The sequence below is a fragment of the Ranitomeya variabilis genome, chromosome 3, assembly GCF_051348905.1.
Source record: "Ranitomeya variabilis isolate aRanVar5 chromosome 3, aRanVar5.hap1, whole genome shotgun sequence".
NCBI lineage: Eukaryota > Metazoa > Chordata > Amphibia > Anura > Dendrobatidae > Ranitomeya > Ranitomeya variabilis.
The window spans coordinates 635,367,303-635,388,241 of record NC_135234.1 but is presented as its reverse complement, the minus strand read 5'-3'; the positions used below and the strand labels follow the sequence as shown (position 1 = coordinate 635,388,241).

Below are 20,939 nucleotides of genomic sequence, written 5' to 3'. Positions count from 1 at the left end.
ATAGGGCCATGCCTTCCCTCCTGTCCCTACATATAGGGCCATGCCTTCCCTCCCGTCCCTACATACAGGGCCATGCCTTCCCTCCCGTCCCTACATATAGGGCCATGCCTTCCCTCCCATCCCTAAATATAGGGCCATGCATTCCCTCTCGTCCCTACATACAGGGCCATGCCTTCCCTCCCGTCCCTACATACAGGGCCATGCCTTCCCTCTCTACATACAGGACCATGCCTTCCCTCCCGTCCCTACATACAGGGCCATGTCTTCCCTCCCGTCCCTACATATAGGGCCATGCCTTCCCTCCTGTCCCTACATATAGGGCCATGCCTTCCCTCCCGTCCCTACATACAGGGCCATGCCTTCCCTCCCGTCCCTACATATAGGGCCATGCCTTCCCTCCCATCCCTAAATATAGGGCCATGCATTCCCTCTCGTCCCTACATACAGGGCCATGCCTTCCCTCCCGTCCCTACATACAGGGCCATGCCTTCCCTCTCTACATACAGGACCATGCCTTCCCTCCCGTCCCTACATACAGGGCCATGTCTTCCCTCCCGTCCCTACATATAGGGCCATGCCTTCCCTCCCGTCCCTACATATAGGGCCATGCCTTCCCTCCCATCCCTAAATATAGGGCCATGCCTTCCCTCCCGTCCCTACATACAGGGCCATGTCTTCCCTCCCGTCCCTAAATATAGGGCCATGTCTTCCCTCCCGTCCCTACATACAGGGCCATGCCTTCCCTCTCTACATATAGGGCCATGCCTTCCCTCTCTACATACAGGACCATGCCTTCCCTCCCGTCCCTACATATAGGGCCATGCCTTCCCTCCTGTCCCTACATATAGGGCCATGCCTTCCCTCCCGTCCCTACATACAGGGCCATGCCTTCCCTCCTGTCCCTACATATAGGGCCATGCCTTCCCTCCCGTCCCTACATACAGGGCCATGCCTTCCCTCCCGTCCCTACATATAGGGCCATGCCTTCCCTCCCATCCCTAAATATAGGGCCATGCATTCCCTCTCGTCCCTACATACAGGGCCATGCCTTCCCTCCCGTCCTACATATAGGGCCATGCCTTCCCTCCCGTCCCTACATATAGGGCCATGCCTTCCCTCCCATCCCTAAATATAGGGCCATGCCTTCCCTCCCATCCCTACATACAGGGCCATGCCTTCCCTCCCATCCCTAAATATAGGGCCATGCATTCCCTCTCGTCCCTACATACAGGGCCATGCCTTCCCTCCCGTCCCTACATACAGGGCCATGCCTTCCCTCTCTACATACAGGACCATGCCTTCCCTCCCGTCCCTACATACAGGGCCATGCCTTCCCTCCCGTCCCTACATACAGGGCCATGCCTTCCCTCCTGTCCCTACATATAGGGCCATGCCTTCCCTCCCGTCCCTACATACAGGGCCATGCCTTCCCTCCCGTCCCTACATATAGGGCCATGCCTTCCCTCCCATCCCTAAATATAGGGCCATGCATTCCCTCTCGTCCCTACATACAGGGCCATGCCTTCCCTCCCGTCCCTACATATAGGGCCATGCCTTCCCTCCCGTCCCTACATACAGGGCCATGCCTTCCCTCCCGTCCCTACATATAGGGCCATGCCTTCCCTCCCATCCCTAAATATAGGGCCATGCATTCCCTCCCGTCCCTACATACAGGGCCATGCCTTCCCTCCCGTCCCTACATATAGGGCCATGCCTTCCCTCCCGTCCCTAAATATAGGGCCATGCATTCCCTCTCGTCCCTACATACAGGGCCATGCCTTCCCTCTCTACATACAGGACCATGCCTTCCCTCCCGTCCCTACATATAGGGCCATGTCTTCCCTCCCGTCCCTACATATAGGGCCATGCCTTCCCTCCCGTCCCTACATATAGGGCCATGCCTTCCCTCCCATCCCTAAATATAGGGCCATGCCTTCCCTCCCGTCCCTACATACAGGGCCATGTCTTCCCTCCCGTCCCTAAATATAGGGCCATGCCTTCCCTCTCGTTCCTACATACAGGGCCATGCCTTCCCTCTCTACATATAGGGCCATGCCTTCCCTCTCTACATACAGGACCATGCCTTCCCTCCCGTCCCTACATATAGGGCCATGCCTTCCTATAGTCTCCGCTCACTGTGTAGTCTATATTTGCCGGCTGAGTACAGGAACTACAGCTCCCGGCATGCCTTGCGCACACATGTGGTTAGCTCACGGAGCAGGCGCCTCGCGTCCTCTCACGTCACGGGTGCAGCGAAGCTGCGAACTACAACTCCCCGGGTGCTTTGCGGCCAACCCGCCTGACCCTCAACCCTCCGCCTGCGGTGCGCTCCCGCCTCCTGTGAGCTCGCTCTCTCTGTGTGCGCCGCACTCCTGTGCAGAAGAGAGACAGTTGGACGCCAAAATGTCGGGTGACGATGAGCAGCAAGAGCAGACGATCGCTGAGGACCTGGTGGTCACCAAGTACAAAATGGGGGGCGACATCGCCAACAGTGAGTGTCCGGCTGTCAGCAGGGGGGTCGTGGCTCTGCCGGGCTCTGGGTGCCAGCACGTGAATGGCGGCCGGCTCTGGCGGGGAGAGGTGGGCTCGGAGGGCTCAGGTGCGGGCATTGGCGGCTGGTATAAGCCGAGCCACAGTGGGGGAGGGGATCGCACGTGTCCCGCCTGCCATGAGCCTCCCCGGCACCCGTACGTCTCCGGGCACCCACGTGTCTGCCGGGCCCGCCGTGCTCCGTACATATGACGGCCCCACTTCCCGGGGGCTGGGTCTCCTGGCTGTCCCCGGTGGCAGGGCCGTGTGGAGGCCGCCGCCATGCTGCAGTGCCGGCCACAGCTGTGCTGTAGGATTACACTAATCGCAGGGTCCGGTGCACACGCTGCTGCCATGTGGCCCTCCCGGTCACCAGGGCCTGTGCATGTGTGGCTGCAGGAGAGCCTCGGTCAGAGCTGCACTGGGTCCTCCACAGCAGGAATCTCAGGCCAAGCCTGTGGTGGGCGCAGGAGCTCTGCTCATCAGGAGTACTGGCCCTAGTAGTGGGCATGATTGGAGCCACACACGCCATGTGCCAACCATCACCCTGGCCCAGCAGGGCCACTCGGAGACTAGGGTGACACCGAATTACCGCCACACTCCCGCTTCTGGACATGGTTGGTTTTTCTCACTTGCCCCAAACTTTTGTAGTCCTCACTTTTATACAATAGTCAGGACTTGTCCTCGCCGTGTAGCCCGGCCTCGGGGAGAAGGGTCAGCTGTGGACGGACACTACAGACAACACTGATCTCCCAGGGGAAGACGTTCTACAATGAGCGGCACACAGCCCTCCTCCGTAGTACAGTGGGCACAGAGCATGGTCAGCCAGTCCTGGGCGCCACTAGTGGCCATGGCAGTGCGCCATCAGCCTGACACGTTGGTCACTCACTGGCCATGGATGCCCCAATGTCCCACAAACTCCCTGCGTTCCCTTGTTTTCCATGGCTGATGTAAGGGCCAGTTTACAGGGTCTTCCTATTGTATGTTTTCCCCTATCCACAGAATAGGTGATGGCTGAACGGAACGCTGGATCACTTAGGCTTTTGCCAGTTGAGAGTAGCATGATGTATGGGCAGAGACCCTGTTTCCTGTGATGCGCCACTTACTGGGCTGCTTGCTGCAGTTTTGATAGTCCCTATTTGATCTGCTGCAGATCTTGACATTCTTTGAATGTTGAGCTCCAAATAAACCCAACCCATCATTGATTGGCAGCTTTCTATGTACACTGCATAGGCAGAAAGCTGCCAATTGGTGGTGAGGGTGGAGATAAAAGGAGCTCATTAATGTGAAGACTTACATGGCAGTAGGTTTAGGGTATGTTTCCGCGGTCAGTATTCGCTGAGGATTGGACACGCTGCGTACAGCCACAGCGTCCAGATGTTACAGCATAGTGGATGGGATTTAATGAAATCCCATCTCCACTATGCGTGCAGGGACACCCGTGGCCTCCCTGCGTATCTGGACATGCGGCGCATCTTTCCAGACCACAGCATGTGTATTTATCTTACTGAGCGTCTCCGCAAGATAAATTACACGGTCCAATGTATAGGGCATGGTGATTCCGCACAGTTCAATGAACACAGGCGGAATCACCACGCATAGAACAGGGGGCAGCGCTTTGGGCGGAGCGGGTATCTGCTGCATATCTGGACCGTGGAAACATACTCTTATTAGTCCTTTACTGATCTCCTGCCGATAAAACAAAACGGGTGATCGTATCAAAACTACAGTAAGTGACACATCGCTGGAATCAGAATCTCTGTCTCTACATTATGCTGCCTTCACATTAGGCGGCAAAAACCTGGTGACCGCTTCCTATTGGGGGCAAAAGGATGATTGCGGTTCTTCTATCCTAATACTACTTCATGTGATCGGCGGCTCATTCCCAGGTTACAGCGGGCGATCTGCTGCCGCTGACTTCTATCCTGCGATACGAGCTGATCACGTGGTGAATAGTCTTGCTCGTCTGCTGGGTAACAGCTGGTATGCTTACACTGGCAGGTGACTGGGACCGTGTGAGTGTACGGTCGCTGATCGGCATGGTATGGAGAGCACACGAGCCTCCACCCTGCCAGCACAGATGACATGTTCCCCCTCCCTGGAAATGTTGCCGTACAATGTATAACGTACACGACTATTTTGTAGCTCAGACGTTCAGCCCACCTGTCACATTACTGCACACTGCCGTATTGGTTTCCGCGCTGCTCTTTATTTCCAACCTTCTCATAAAACATGTCTGAAGTCGCCCTACTCTGAAGGAGGTGTAAAGACGAAGCTTCTAATTGGTAGTGTGAGTCCTCGGGGTGTGGTGGGTGATCTGTGGGAATCCAGGGCCTCACTTGTCTCAGCTGCCTGACCTGGAGGAAGGGGCACGTTCATCATTGTTCTCGGCAGCACGTTGCCTGGTATAAACTCGCTGTGCTGCCGATAACATGATGCTGAATGGGACAGAACGGTTATTAGTGGTCATTCTGGTCACATCCATGGTCTGTGTAAAAACACCGAGGGCTCAACGACTTGTACGCGGTCAACTGATGCTCGTTACCATCCCGAAATCTCAGTGTAAATGAAGCAGCAGATTTAGCTGCTAATATTTAATGACTTTCCAGAATCAAATCTGTTCCTGTATTCAGTCAATGCTTACCCCCCAGGAGTCCTCACTAAAAGCCGCGCTCCCTCTCTGTGTACAGACCTTTATCATGGAGGCCCCTGATGCCCGTCCTCTGATCTTCATCACAGTCCATAACGGGCAGCAGCTTGTAGGGGGGTATAACATGGAGAACTGGCCGCATAGAAGCCCCTACATCTGTGTTCTCCCAGTAGGTTGGGGCATTAACGCTGACCTCTCCATAGATGCCATAAATGTCTACACACTCACAATCCATGTTTATCTCAATACATCTGGGAAATGAATCAATTTTTCGATAATCTTAAAGGGATCCTGACCGCAGACACAGGCTGCCTATCCTGTGTCAGACTCTGGCGGGATGATTTCTGCCTGGTATTTCTGACTCTGAAAAACATACTTTGAACTACTGGGAACCGAGCCACACAGGAGAATAGTTGAGAACGTGGGTCCTCGGTGGTCATCCCGCCCAGCTGTCAGTGACTGACAGGTCTCCTTACCTGCACACACGGACGACACCTGTCACTCGGGCAGGAAGAAACTATCGGGGACCACGTGTCCGACTAGTCTCCTGTGCGGCTCGGTCCTCTGCAGCTTTTACAGTATGGTTTTCTCTCTGAAAAGCTGCAAGGTATGGAGTCCAATCATACAGCAAGTGCCGATACCTGCTGCCCATGTGCGGACAGTGCGGCCATTCTGTCCTGGCAGTGTCGGCCGATTCACTTGTTAATAGTCTGCCGCCGCTTATGTCTGGGCAGAAGTGGACCTGTGGAAATGGCCCTTAAAAGATAAGAAATTGGGAAGAGGTTTTCCCCCCCCTACGGTGATGTCATGTCTGCAATATACGGTATGTCCACAACAGGCAGTCGCTGGCCTCTGTTTATTCCGAATTTAATGTGAGGTCACCGCTGCCGCCCTGTCATCGAAGCCCAGGGAGCAGTGGAGTGGTCGTGTTTAATTAGCAAATGCTTAAAGGGGTTGTCCATGACTGAACTAACCGCCCACTGGCTAAAAACCGCTCCAACAGCTGCCATAATAGAGATGTACAGGACTGCAATGTACCCCATACATTGTTTATATCCAGCAGGCATAGAATACAGCTGACTTCTGGGAGGGCATCAATAATTCAGTGTCAAACAGCGCCTTTTATAAATGACAAATTATTTTGTATATATTATATTTTATTATACATATACACCGTATATACGTGTGTGAGTAATTAATAAAAATGTTTTATATTTTTTTTAATTTTATTTTTTAACCATACAACCCCTTTAAGCTTTTTATACTGGCACAAATTCCATCTCCGTCACCAAGGTCCTGCCACTGTTCTTGCACATTGCTCCACGCCAGGCGGTACGGGTGGCAGCCTCTGCAATAATGCTATCTCTACACGAGCAGAAACCTCCGCCCCAGAGGACGAGCGTCATAATTACCAGTCACACAGCCAGATTCTCTGACTGTAATACAGGTTTCACAACTGTGACCACACATGGAAGGACCTGATCAGCTTCCCGAGCAGCGTGCTGGCCATGCACCTAGCATGGGGATTCCTAGATTAGCTGCTAGCAGTCATCTTTTATTTACATTTTGTCCGAAATTTTAGTTTTGGGGTTTTTTTTTTTTGGTTTTTTTTTTTGTATTCTCACAACTACTCTCAGGCTATGTGCCCACGCTGCGGAAATGTCCACAGCATTTCCGCAACTCCCTGCCGCTGGTAAAACGCATGCAGAATTCACATGCGTTTTCCCGCAAAACAAAAGCGTTTTTAGCTTGCAGAATGCTTGTACTTTTACATGCGATTTGTAGCATCGCTTCAAAAGTGATTGACAGGTTGGTCACACTTGTCAAACTTAGTGCTTGACAAGTGTGACCAACTTTTTACTATTGATGCTGCCTGTGCAGCATCAATAGTAAAAGAAAGAATGTTAAAAATAATAAAAAAAAATATGGTTATTCTCACCTTCTGACGGCCCCCGATCTCCTCAGCGGCCCTCCCAGTATGTTTCGTTCCCAGGGATGCTTTGTGCGAAGGACCTTTGTGATTCGTGCAAAGCATCCCTGGGAACGGAAGCCGCCGCGTGCACCGCTGAGAGGCGGGAGGACTCCGGGGGCCATCAGAAGGTAAGTATATCAATATTTTTTATTTTTTTATTTTTTACAGGTATATGGTTCCCAGGGCCTGAAGGAGAGTCTCCTCTCCTCCAGACCCAGGTACCATCCGCACAAGATGCGCTCACTTTACGCACGGTGGGCATGGCCCCATGCGTAAAGTGGGCATTTCAATGCAATCCTATGGCGGTGGAATCGCCGCGATTCCGCAGAAATAATGAACATGCTGCGGATTTTACCGCTATGCGATTCCTCAGCGGGAAAATCCGCAGCATGGGCACAGCAACTGCGGAATCCCATAGGATTGCATGGGGAGGCGTTTTTTAGCGTTTCCACTGCAGCAGAAACGCATAAAAAGCGCAACGTGGGCACACAGCCTCAAAGCGAAGCTGTTGCCAAATTTCACAGTACAAGCTGTTACCATCATTGAATAAATCTTAGACCTGTCAAGACTGGTGTACTTACCTTGATCATCAATGTCCGAAAGGCTGTAAAATCCAGAAATAAGTGCATCTATATATATAATTGTCTAAGGGGTACTTCCGTCTGTCTGTCCTCAACTTCCGTAACGGTTATTCATTCGCTGATTGGTCTCGCCTGCTGCCTGCCATGGCTGCCGCGACCAATCAGCGACGGGCACAGTCCGATTAGTCCCTCACTATTCCCCTGCAGTCACTGCCGGGCGCCCGCTCCATACTCCCCGCAGTCACGGCTCACACAGGGTTAATGCTAGCGGTAACGGACCGCGTTATGCCGCGGGTAACTCACTCCGTTACCGCCGCTATTAACCCTGTGTGACCAAGTTTTTACTATTGACACAGCCTATGCAGCATCAATAGTAAAAGGATCTAATGTTAAAAATAATAAAAAAAAATAAAAATCATTATATACTCACCTTCCGCCGCCTTTGCCGTTCCTCGCCACCCTCCGGTAACCGCTCTGTGCAAGCCGCAGGTTCCGGTAGCAAGGATCGTATGGCAGAAGGACCTGCCATGACGTCACGGTCATGTGACCGCGATGTCATCACACCCTGGGACCGGAAGCTGCCGCCTGTACCGCGCACAGGCGACAGAACTACAAGTATGGTGAGTATGTTAGAACTACAAGGGGCCCTCGGATCGGAAGATGAGTATGTTTATTTTTTATTTTTTAAACTGTGTACGTGGCTGGGCAATATACTTCGTCGCTGTGCAATATACTACGTCACTGGGCAATATAGTACGTGGCTCTGCTGTATACTACGTGGCTGGGCAATATAGTACGTGGCTGGGCAATATACTACGTGACTGCTGTGTACTACGTCACTGGGCAATATACTACGTGGCTCTGTGCTGTATACTATGTGGCTCTGTGCTGTATACTATGTGGCTCTGTGCTGTATACTATGTCACTGGGCAATATACTACGTCGCTGGGCAATATACTACGTCGCTGGGCAATATACTACGTCGCTGGGCAATATACTACGTCGCTGGGCAATATACTACTTCGCTGGGCAATATACTACGTGGACATGCATATTCTAGAATACCCGATGCGTTAGAATCGCGCCACCATCTAGTAATTTAATATTAGGTGGGGGAGGCATCTCAAAAAGTATTCTACGGCTGGAATGTCAATGTAAGTACATCAGTCTCGTCAGGTCTGAGTTTCGATTATCAATGTAAGAAGCATCTATGGTGATGTCTGTCAGGTCCACTTTAATTTTCCTAACTTTTGATGAGGAAATGCATGGATATATTTGTTGTGTACTGGTTTCAATACCTGTCATGTGAGCCAGCGCATTGAATAGAGGTGGGTAGGTGGATGTATGTAAATTTGCTATAAAAAGCTCTGAATGCGAGGAGTTAATTATCCCATGTATGACTGTTCCCCTGACATGGCTCCTTCTGTAGAAGAATCGTTCAGCTTGGTCTGAATCTCCCACGTATAAACGGCAATGCACAATCGCTCCGTAGCCCACTCTCCGAACACGGGGCGGTGGGAAATGAAAGCCTCTAATGCTGATTAATCCGTCGCCTTTGTCTGTTCCAGGGGTCCTGCGCGCTCTTGTGGAGGCCGCCACCGCAGACGCGTCTATCCTCAGCCTGTGCGAAAAGGGCGATGCTATGATCATGGAGGAAACGGGCAAGATTTTCAAAAAGGAAAAAGAAATGAAGAAAGGTCAGCAGGAGTTTGGCTACACCTGGGCGTCCATGGTGCAGATTCCAGGGGGTCAGCTCGCTTGTTCCATCCCAGAATTCTGTGCCCTTGGGTCACTCTAGGGGGCCGCAGTGACTGCTCCTCTCCACAGGAGACTGGCATTTAGCCTCTTCTTTCTTGTTTTTATTGCAGGTATTGCCTTTCCAACAAGTATATCTGTTAATAACACTGTGTGTCACTTCTCCCCTCTGAAGAGCGACCAAGATTACCAACTGAAGAAAGGTGACCTAATTAAAATGTAAGGACACGTTTTACAGAAAGCCTCTCGTCTCTTATTAAAGCCTACACTTAAAGGTCTATCCTTCTCTTCATAGACAGATAGGTCTTCTAAATACAAGCAATTTTGCAATTTAATCCTTCTTAAAAAAATGTTGCTGCTTTTGAGATATTAACACACTTCTTCTTGCTTACAGCTCATTGCCTAGGAGACGACCACTGCTGTTACACAGCACAACATGCGCAGTGCTTATAACCTCTTTCTATTGAGCTTGTAAGCGCTGTTTAGAAGCTGGTCAGGATTGCTGGAACACCTTTTTATTACCTACTCATAACTGGATCCAGTACAGTGTTCACAAGCTGGACTAGAGCGGTGGTCGGTCTCCTAGGCAATAAGGTGTAAGAAAAACAAGTGTTAATGTAGTCACATGCGCCACCAGTGCCGTCTTCTCCCGGCATAGACTCCTCCAGCAGTACGTCACCGAATTTGTGACCTGCCAGGTTGCTGGGTGGAGCGGAGGTCACTTTTTGAATTTTCTCAATGTAAGTCTTTGGGAATTTAGTCCTATACACCTATATTGAGAATGTAACTGCTGCCCCAGTGATCTGGCAATTTACAGAGGTGGTAACGTGAGGCTGAAGCAGGGCTGATCCCAGGAGAAGACATCGGCCGGTGAGAATGTTGTCACACTAATTACTCACATAGCACACTGTAAAGTAAAAAATCACTGGACTGCTCATTTAAAGAGATTTTCCTTGATACACTTTTAAATGGAATCTGTTACCAGGTTTTTGCTACCCCCATCTGATAGCATCACATAATGTAAGGGCAGAGACCCAGGATGTCATTTAATGTACTGGTTGCTGCAGTTTTGATTAGTAACTTGTTTTATCTACTGCACATCTCCAGTTCTCTGAGTGCTGTGTATATCCCCGTCCCCACCATTAAGTGGTTGCCTCCTCTGGCATCTTCCTGTCTATGCACAGCGTACAATCAGTGTTTGGGTGGTTGGACTACCTGTCGGCAGGCCAAGTAGTCCTTTAGTGATCATCTCCTGCAATTTTATGAAAACTAGCAAGCAGTCCAGCAAGTGACACATTGCTGAAATCAGGGACTCTGCCCATACATTATGCTGCTCTCGGATTAGGTGGCAAAAATCTGAAGACATTCCCTTTAACTCTATAAGCTTGCATTTGTTTAAAACAATGAATATGATACTTGTGCCCCCCGGAGGCCGAGTGCTGCTTCTACAGCTGCTCTGGTCTTTGTTTAATGGTTGCAATGCTGAAGTCATGACTAAAGCGCACATCGCCGCTGCAGCCAATCACTGAGCTCAGTGGCTCTTGTCAAGCTAGACTGCACGGGCAAAAACAGCACCACGTGAACTCACTCCTACACTACTTTTCAATTGTGTTACAGAGACCTCGGCGTCCACGTAGACGGCTTCATTGCTAATGTTGCACACAGCTTTGTTGTCGGCGCTTCTAAGGTAAGACCAGTTATCTCCCATCTCTGCCACACAGCTGCTTATATTGTTCAAGCATATCCTATTTTGTGTTTTCCTTTGTCAAATTTGTAGAGGTCCAAATTTTGATCCATTTTTGTGCTGGTGGCTTCAAGGGAATTGGTCACCCCAAAAATCGGTCACCCCAAAGTTCCTGATGTATCCTGAAAGATGAGAAAAAGCGGTTATATTATACTCGCCCAGGGGCGTCATGGTCCGGGGGCCTCCCATCTTCATAGGATGACGTCCTCTTCTTGTCTTCACTCTGCGACGCAGGCGTACTCTCTGTCCTGTTGAGGGGAGAGCAAAGTACTGCAGTGCACAGATGTCGGGAAAGGTTTGAGAGGCCCGGCGCCTGCAGTACTTTGCTCTGCCCTCAACAGGGCAGACAGAGTACGCCTGCACCGGAGCAGGAAGACAAGAAGTGGACGTCATCGTAAGAAGATGGGTGGAGCCGGACCGCGATGCCCACCTGACCGGACCGCACCGGGACCACCCCTGGGTGATTATGATATAACCTGTTTTTCTTACCTTTCAGGTTACATTGGGGGCTTATCTACAGCATTACAGAAGGTTGTAGATAAGCCCCTGATGCCGGTGGCCTTAGCTCATATACGATTTTTGGGGTGACAGATTCCCTTTCAGATTTGTCAGAATTATACTCTGTATGTCCCACCTGATCCTAAAACTATTTTGTTCTGCAAATCTTCGTCTTTTGTGAAAGGTTTTTAGTACAAAGTTGTGAAGCACAGTTTCATCTTTCCATATTGGCACAGTATAGCAGGTTTTTTTTTTCCCCAGCGCTTTTGTGCTGAATTCTATTTTCATGTCTCTTTAGGATTCGGCAGTCACTGGTCGTAAAGCCGATGTTATCAAGGCTGCGCATCTGTGTGCGGAGGCAGCGCTCCGTCTTGTAAAGCCTGGAAACCAGGTGAGAACCAGAAATTGCTTAGTTTGGCCTCAGTCCCAGAAGTGGCTGTGCCGATACCATATGCCCTGTGTTAAGATGTCAGCGCAGGCATAATGTCCGCCGGGCTACTGTACCCTGATGAGCAGCTGGGATCACGGTGTGTCGTGTCACAATATTCTGCAGAGTCTAATGACACCGTGTCTTTGTTTGTAGAACGCGCAGGTGACTGAAGCGTGGAACAAGATCTGTCCGTCTTTTAACTGTGTACCCATTGAAGGTAGGAGACACATGGGAAATAATATCTAATGTTTTCAGAGTTCTAAAATTAGTGAGCATTTTGAATCAAGCTCTAGCTGAGACTCATAAAATGCTATTTTTATTTTTTATTTTTAGTGTAAGCAATCTTTTTAATGTATGCAGTTTGTATTCCGAATTCTGGTGACAGATCCGCTTTCCAGAGGCTGTGACATTTCCATCATATCAACAGCATCTCTTGAGAACGGGCCACCATTGCGTGTTTTCTCTTCATTCATTCTGATCGGAGGTGACAGCTGGCGCTTTTATAATTCTATAGTGGAGGGAGGAGCCAGAGGCCGACAGACATTGTGCTGCACGGTCTCCTGAGGTCACAGTTACCTTTCTCCATAGAACGTTATGAGCACCAACCGTCCTCTCTCAGTAATGGGAAATCTGGATTCACTGAAGACTGACATTACTCGTGAATTGAGAATGATCAGTACAGGAGGAGAAAGAAGCCAATTTCTCTGATATATAGTACAAAGTTTCTTACATCCACTGGTACTATTGATTTTATGTAAAAAATAAAAGTACTGTTACACTTTAACTGCACTTTCTCTAAAAGGTTTTTTTTCCTCCCACTTAGGGATGCTGTCTCATCAGTTAAAGCAGCATGTTATCGATGGAGAGAAGACCATTATTCAGAACCCAAATGACCAGCAGAAGTATGTTACTGCATGCAGCTAGATTTGTGTTTTTCTTTTTTTTCTTTCTGTTTTTACTACTTTCCAGGAGGCTGGCATTGGAAATTGGAACCACTGCTCAGACTTCAGACCCTGCGGGGCTCAGCTGGCTGCCTCTTGGTTTGCATCTTTCCACATCCCCATTGACCAGTCTGATTTTGAATTTCTAACCTAAAACCTACTAGGCTAGAAAGAATAGTTGCGCTTGAAGTTGACCGGTCAGCCCTCCTGACATGTGAGTGTTAGTATTCCACAGCATCGTGCTGTTCCCCCTAGAATGGGTGAGTAAATTGACAGCTGGGTGTTTCTAGTTGGGGTTGTGGCCTACACACTGTCTGAAACGGTCCAATTGGTGCTGCATTGGGTAGGGACACGCCTCTTTGACTGATAGGAATGGTAACACCCAGTTGCCAAATTATTCACATGAGTCTAGGAGGAATAAAAGAGGAACATCAGAATTTTAAGAAGGCTGCCCCAGAATGGTTTCATGAGAAATACAGGTATTCAGTAACAGAAATGTCAGGAGAAGTGACGGATTCTGTTAAGCTCCTCCAGGGTTACTGAAGGCAATGTCGCAATTGTTTGAACAAACCTCCAAAGCGGAATAAAATGAGGCAGGGACAATATCCCGTTCATGGATATGAGGCGTCCTTCACCATTCCCATACTCTGTGTATTCTGTACAGCTTGTTGGTGCTTTGTCTATGGATGAACTTTGATATTTAGTAATTTTACCTGCACATTTGTCTGAACGGATGAGAATTCCCATTAAATTCTATGTACACAATGCCATGCTATAGCCATCACCTAAGGAGATTTAGCAGGAGCGCACACAGCAAGATCAGGCTTTCAGAGCCCACCTGCCATGACAAGGTTGCCCTCTCACTACACTGGACAGTATACGGTACCTGTACCACAAGATTTGTTCCCCTGGTTTCTAAATCTCCAGAATTTACAGCTTCATATTGCACTAACTAAAACCCAGCCCTGACTTGATAAAAGTGCTCCTCTATTATTATTAACTTTATTTGCAGGAAGGACCATGAAAAAGCAGAGTTTGAGGTCCATGAGGTTTACGCAGTTGATGTTCTTATCAGCACCGGAGAAGGAAAGGTGAGCACCAGTGGCGTTAACTACAGTCCTATGGGCCCCTGTGCAGAATTTGGACCAGGGACCCCACCAGAATATTGGTCAGATCAATAAGCCCCTATAATAATGTCATCCATTCTGTTCCCTATCTGGTAATAATGGCCCTCATCCTGGCCCCTTCCTGTAATAGTGTGCCCTGTTTTGGGCCCAATCCTGCAGTAATGTTTACAATCTTGTAATAATGGCCTCAGTCGTGGCCCCCTTTCTGGTCCCTTCCTGTAATAACATGCCCCTTCTTGTAGTAATGTCCCTATACTATATTTTTGTCCTGGGCACCATCCTTTAGTAATGTCCTCCATTGTGGGCTCCATCCTTTAATAATGGCTCCGGTCCTGAGCCCTTTTTTATTTAATGACGTTCCCCATTTTTTAATAATGTTCCCCAACCTGGGGGGGGGGTGCAATTGATGCATGGAAGTGATGGCGTGCTGACGTCACCTGCCGCCCTCTGATGGGCCATCGGCCAGTATAGCTCTTTTGGTGCGGGGAGCTGGTGGATTTGTGCCCTACAATTCATTTCAGCTGAATGTACATCTGAGGACATACATTTAGGCCAAGACAGCCGGCACCATCTGCCACCATGATTGTTACACCCCTGTGGAGTACAGTGTAGCCCACTGCAGTGAGTTGCCGCTTTTCTACATTGTCCAAGTTATCAAAGTTGTTTTTTTGTTTGTTTTGCTTTTTGGTGATGTTGAAAATAGGCGAAGGATGCTGGTCAGAGGACAACAATTTACAAAAGGGACCCAACAAAGCAGTATGGTCTGAAAATGAAAACCTCCCGTGCCTTTTTCAGCGAAGTGGAGAGACGTTTTGGTGCCATGCCATTCACTCTCCGGTATGAAGAAGTGTTGGCGCCAGATTTCTGTGTTTACGTGTAGCTACAAAATGCATGAGAATAAAGTTGTGGCACTCGACAATCTTGCAGTGATTTTTCATAAATGTAATTGTAATCTTTCCATTTTGGGTAGGGCCTTTGAAGATGAGAAAAAGGCTAGAATGGGTGTAGTGGAGTGCGCCAAACATGAGCTTCTCCAGCCTTTCAATGTACTGTATGAGAAGGAAGGTGAGCATCAAATGGTAAAGGGGTATGTGGCAAAACCTAGTGATCTACTCATGATTATTATCTAAGCCAACCATTCTCTATCGGCTCATTCAGGGACAGAAGGGGGCTGGCCTAGCTAATACACGGAGCCATACAGACAGCCCCTTCTTGTATATTTGATTTCTGTGTTAAAATGTAATTGCCTGGAGATGTGTGAACTCTCTGCTCTTGTATAAGCAAATGTTTTATAGTGAAACCTTCATTTCACATGTCCTGGATAAGCATTGAACTCAATGCAGCCATTTCTGTCTGTTTATAGGAGAGCACGTTGCACAATTCAAGTTCACAGTTCTCCTGATGCCTAATGGCCCCATGAGGATAACTAGTGGCCCCTTTGATCCAGATGTGTATAAATCTGAATTGGAGGTGCAAGATACAGAACTGAAGGTGAGTTTTTTTTTTATTTATTTATTCTTTTTAAAGCCACCATGTGTTTTTGTATGCCAGCAGCGCTCTTGTGGTGCAGCACACTGTCCACTTTGAATAAAGTCACTAACATTTATGCCAGTCATCTCCTCATCCTGTAGATGTGCTGGAATAACCTTTTAAGATTAGCTGCACATAAACCTGCAACAACTGCAAATGTTTCTGACTTTGTCAGCAATATTCTGGTGGTTTCTTTATCTCTAGGACCTCTTGGTCTGACTGCTGGCCCTCTTTTGTTTGCTCAAGGGTTGTCTAAAGGCCCCGTCTCACATAGCGATTTACCAACGATCACGACCAGCGATACGACCTGGCCGTGATCGTTGGTAAGTCGCTGTGTGGTCGCTGGGGAGCTGTCACACAGACAGCTCTCTCCAGCGACCAACGATCAGGGGAACGACTTCGGCATCGTTGAAACTGTCTTCAACGATGCCGAAGTCCCCCTGCAGCACCCGGGTAACCAGGGTAAACATCGGGTTACTAAGCGCAGGGCCACGCTTAGTAACCCGATGTTTACCCTGGTTACCAAAAAAACCAAACAGTACATACTCACCATCTGATGTCCGTCAGGTCCCTTGCCGTCTGCTTCCTGCTCTGACTGAGTGCCGCCGTACAGTGAGAGCAGAGCGCAGCGGTGACGTCACTGCTGTGATCTGCTCTCACTTTCCGGCCGGCAGTCAGTTAGAGCAGGAAGCAGACGGCAAGGGACCTGACGGACATCAGATGGTGAGTATGTACTGTTTTTTTTGTTTTTTTTTACATTTACGCTGGTAACCAGGGTAAACATCGGGTTACTAAGCGCGGCCCTACGCTTAGTAACCCGATGTTTACCCTGGTTACCAGTGAAGACATCGCTGGATCGGTGTCACACACACCGATTCAGCGATGTCAGGCAGGACCTCAACGACCAAAAAAAGGTCCAGGCCATTCCGACACGACCAGCGATCTCACAGCAGGGGCCTGGTCGCTGGTACGTGTCACACATAGCGAGATCGCTACTGAGGTCGCTGTTGCGTCACAAAACTTGTGACTCAGCAGCGATCTCGCTAGCGATCTCGCTATGTGAGACGGGGCCTTTAAGCTGAAGCTGCTCCTTGGCACATTGTACTACCTAAGACAGGGCTTTGAGGTGGACATAGTTGGGAGTTTCTTTCCCTTTACGCAAGACTATATTTTATTGTCGTCACTTTGTGTTTTTTATCTATTTTTCCTATCTTAATTTAGGCATTACTGCAAAGTTCAGCCAGTCGGAAGACCCAGAAAAAAAAGAAAAAGAAGGTAACTGCTCTAGTCGGCTAAACCACCTGCTCCTGTAAATGACCACTAACGGGAGAACTGTTAAAGGCCATATGAGAATTATTGGCATCCGAAAAACGGGCTAAACTGCTAATGTGTGTGTTAACTAGTTGTTGAAGGATTGTTTCAGTCCTAAATATTTAACACATCATCTACTCAAGGCCACTTTCCCCAACAGTTGCTTAAGGGGGTTCGAATCAACCCTTATGCCATCCGCAACTCGGCACATCCGGCTGGGACCGGCACCAGGAACAGCTGATTGGCTGAGGTGCTGGGTGTCTCCTCACCACCGATCAAATATTTATACCCTGTCCTAAGGATAGACCATCAATTTAAAGGTCTTTGGAATCCCCTTTAATAATCGGGGCTGTGGAGTCGGAGCCCATTTTGGTGGAGTCGGTGTCATGGAAATTGAGGAGTCTGAGTCGGAGGTTTGGCTTACCGACTCCACAGCCCTGTTAATAACATTTCTTGCAGCTAGTTTTTCATAAACTCTTGGAAACCCTTTTTTAAGGTTCTTCTTTTTACATTGCTAAGAGAACTACTGTCATTGTTATTATGCCCTTATGCTAAATCGTGCATTATCCATTCCAGGCTTCGAAGACTGCTGAACAGGCCACTGCTGAGGATAATGAAGGCACAGAGTGAGGAACACCTCATGGAGGTGTTTGACTTCAACCTGCCAGTTTATTTTTTAGTGTCTGCGTTATTTTTGCCTCTTTCCCCTCTCCCAAGAAATATTGTAAAAGAAAAGCCTCTGATGGGTGATTTTGCAGAGAGCTAATGGATCCAGGCCTCCCCTGCCCTCTTTGGATGCAAAACATGGACATTGAGGGAACCGTCCTTTTTGGAATTTACACCAGACTACTAAACCAAAAATCTATAAAAAACGAACAATAAATTCAGGCATAAAACCAGTCTTAAGCCCCTCTTTCTAAATAAATGTCAATATTTTATAAAATTTGAACAATTCCTCCTTAAAGATTTCTACCACTACTTCTCCAAACCTCCCTCTGCTGCCAAGGTGGCTCTGATCACAGATCCCACCATATCTCATCCTCTTGTGGGAAACTCATGGCAGTTCTGGACAGGCACTGCCGAAGCCATGACTGTTCAGATCCAAATGCAGATCACCAAGTAGGTTATCATGAAGCAAGATGTGCTCCGAACGGGTTTTGAGGACTTGTTTTGTATTAATATTTCAGAGCAATGGTTTTCAATTTTGATATGTCCCATTATTTTCTCCTAAACCTTTAAATGGAAGTGGTGCCGAAGCGTAAAGGTTTATTCCGGCCCTGCTCACTTCCACATCAGGAGGTGAGAGCCACCAATGATGGCAGGACATGTGCAGGGCCAGCAGGTATGGTGCATGTGCCCTTTTCTAAGGTATAGGCCTGGTGCTTGATACCTCCTGACCATACACATGTCCTGGCAGGCATCTGTCAAGGTGAGCATGCTGTCATGTGTAAAAACGGTTCCAACCATGTTGTTGTAAGGAATCCCTTGTCTGCACAGTGCTACCATGTCTACTTAGATTGCCCGTTTTCTCCACATCAATTTCCTTCTTTTCCTGCTTGCTCTAAAATGAATTTAATGTTCGGTTTTAAACCTTGAACCCCATCCTGTTCTGTAGATAAATGCACACTCATTTTAGTTTTTATCAAATTACATACACGTGAAACTACTTAAAGTGAGTCCATCACCCGAAACTGACAGTATAAACTAAGCATATATCCTTGTAGTGCTTCTAGCCCCTGTAAAAATCACACCTTTCAGTGGTCTACTCTCTGCCTCTATTCTGCAATAATTGAACTTTAGTCAGACATGCTAATTACGGGGCTAGGTGTACACTTGGTGTGGCCAGGAAGTTCTGCATAATCCTGCCCACTTGACTTGCATGTCCTTAGCTAACTGACTGGTGAGTGACTGCATTCCCTTGCCTGTGCTTTCACTGCTGTCATTGTGTTCTCCAGGTGACCCGCACTGCCAGTCACCGGTGAGGGAGGCAGGGACATGCAAAACCAGTGGGTGGAGCCGTGGACTGAGCCTTTTGGCCACCCTAAGGGTGCACCGAGCCTCCTAATTAGTTTATCTCATTACATTTTAGTTTCTGTAGAATGGAGGCAGCAATTAGACTATTAGAAAGGCAATAGCCCCAACATTGAGTGTTAGTTTATACTGTCTGTTGGGGCTGACAGACTCCCCTTTAAGTATGGTCCTTATGAATTACACGTCAACTCCCAAAGAAATTGATCTGGATTTCCAGCTTGTGGATTTTTATTTTTTTTTAATATCAATAGAAGAGAATCAAAAGGTGAACCTCACATCCATGTGAGCTTCTTGTATTCTTTAGCTGTTGCATTAAATTATACAGGACAGATGTTGTACTTAGACTGTGGATCAGGACCTTCGCTCTCGGAGAGGACTTCTTTGTGGCCTGACCATTTCTTCTAGGTTTTAAGTACCCACCTAATTTTTCTTTTTCTTTCCTCCCTCTGAGATGCCCTGCATCCCATGCACATCATGAATAAACTTTTTCGTCTAGATTACGTAATGTTTGAGTAAACCAGCATTGGGAGAACATTTGTAGTTCCAGATGTCTAATAAATTTGCAAAGAATCACAATGTAACTCTTCTAAGCTTTGCCATCAAGCTACTTGGAAACCCTTTTATATGCTCCATAAATCTGTAGATGTAGGTTTTCCCATAAGGAGAATTCAAAATTGAGTGTTGAGGGTTTTGCATTGGTTACATGCCATAATGATCACACTAAACTTTAATGGGTTTGAAAATCCATTTTCATACACTTAGCGAATTTTGAGTTAATAGAAAAGAGGTCCTCTGCTCCGGGTCCTTATCTCTGGACCAGAGTGGGAAGTGGCTACAAAGAGTGTTGCTCCAGAGTGTCTGTCCTGCCCTACACAGACAACACATTTATTTCAATGAATACTGTGTAATGCTTCTTTTTTGCCAACAGTTGAATTATTACTAAAGGTTTTCCACGTAGATCAATCGCCGTGGAAAATCAGACTTTTCTCTTTTTTTTTTTTTTTTAAAAAAAAATTTGTAGGCATTTTCAAAAGTGGAGAACTCCATTTAATATTGTAATAGTAACCCACAAATTCTTACTATATGGGCCCGATTCATTACTTGCAGAGTATTATTTTTGTTTTTTTTGCATTAGGTGACATTTTTGCCTCAAGTTTTATTCAAAATTATGCAAGTGGTTTATGAATTGTTTTTTTAAAAAAAATGGTGTCTTTGTATTTACAAAAGTACAATAAAATCACTTCTGGGGGTACTGGAGTTTATTTGCAGAAAAAGTTTGCAAATTCTTAAAGCGCAGTTGATCGAATTAAAACATCTGGAAGCACCTAATTCCACCACAATGACTAACATATAAAATAAAAATTACAAGAAAGAACAAGACGCAAATTAAAAACGCCAAAAATTAGACAAAGATACAAATGCAATCATGGCCTCATGTGAATGAGTAAAGTTGTAATTTCCAGACTTGTCTCCGTGGCCAGTTGGCTAGTTCTCTGATGGCATGTTCACATGTAGCGGAATTGGTATGGATTTTGGTTGAAAATCGGCAGCGATTACAGTAGCAAGAAAGTGGATGAGACTTTTAATTCAGCTCATTCATACAATGCGTACTAATGTCCACACACAGATTGACGTGGAGGGAACTTTAAATCCGTTCTTTGAGAATTTCACACTTTGCAATGTACGGTGTAAAATCTGTCCCAAAAAAGCATATAAATCATGTCTATAAGGCCGGGATCACACACACACGATACGGCCGAGTCTCGCAGGTGAAATCCCTCCTCTGGCGCCAGCACTCCGGAGCGGAGCGTGCAGCCGCACAGCAACACATGTAGCCGCA

At 47.7% G+C, this 20,939-nt stretch overlaps 1 protein-coding gene across 1 annotated transcript; it reads left to right on the top strand.

Annotated features, from left to right (window-relative positions):
• Positions 1-2,200: 2,200 nt before the first annotated feature.
• PA2G4 (proliferation-associated 2G4) lies at positions 2,201-20,356 on the top strand. The gene is made up of 13 exons (XM_077297539.1): positions 2,201-2,491; positions 9,301-9,429; positions 9,601-9,706; positions 11,105-11,174; positions 12,028-12,120; positions 12,313-12,376; positions 12,983-13,061; positions 14,113-14,191; positions 14,931-15,064; positions 15,198-15,292; positions 15,591-15,718; positions 16,979-17,032; positions 17,645-20,356. The coding sequence occupies exons 1-13, from the start codon at positions 2,404-2,406 to the stop codon at positions 17,696-17,698; spliced, it is 1,173 nt and encodes a 390-aa protein (XP_077153654.1). The 5' UTR covers positions 2,201-2,403; the 3' UTR covers positions 17,699-20,356.
• Positions 20,357-20,939: the final 583 nt, after the last annotated feature.

Coding starts and splice junctions, on each gene's coding strand:
- PA2G4 (XM_077297539.1), top strand. CDS start 2,404: ATGTCGGGTGACGATGAGCAGCAAGAGCAGACGATCGCTGAGGACCTG. Junction 15,293..15,590: donor TGTACTGTATGAGAAGGAAG/GTGAGCATCAAA, acceptor GTCTGTTTATAG/GAGAGCACGTTGCACAATTC. Junction 17,033..17,644: donor AGAAAAAAAAGAAAAAGAAG/GTAACTGCTCTA, acceptor TATCCATTCCAG/GCTTCGAAGACTGCTGAACA.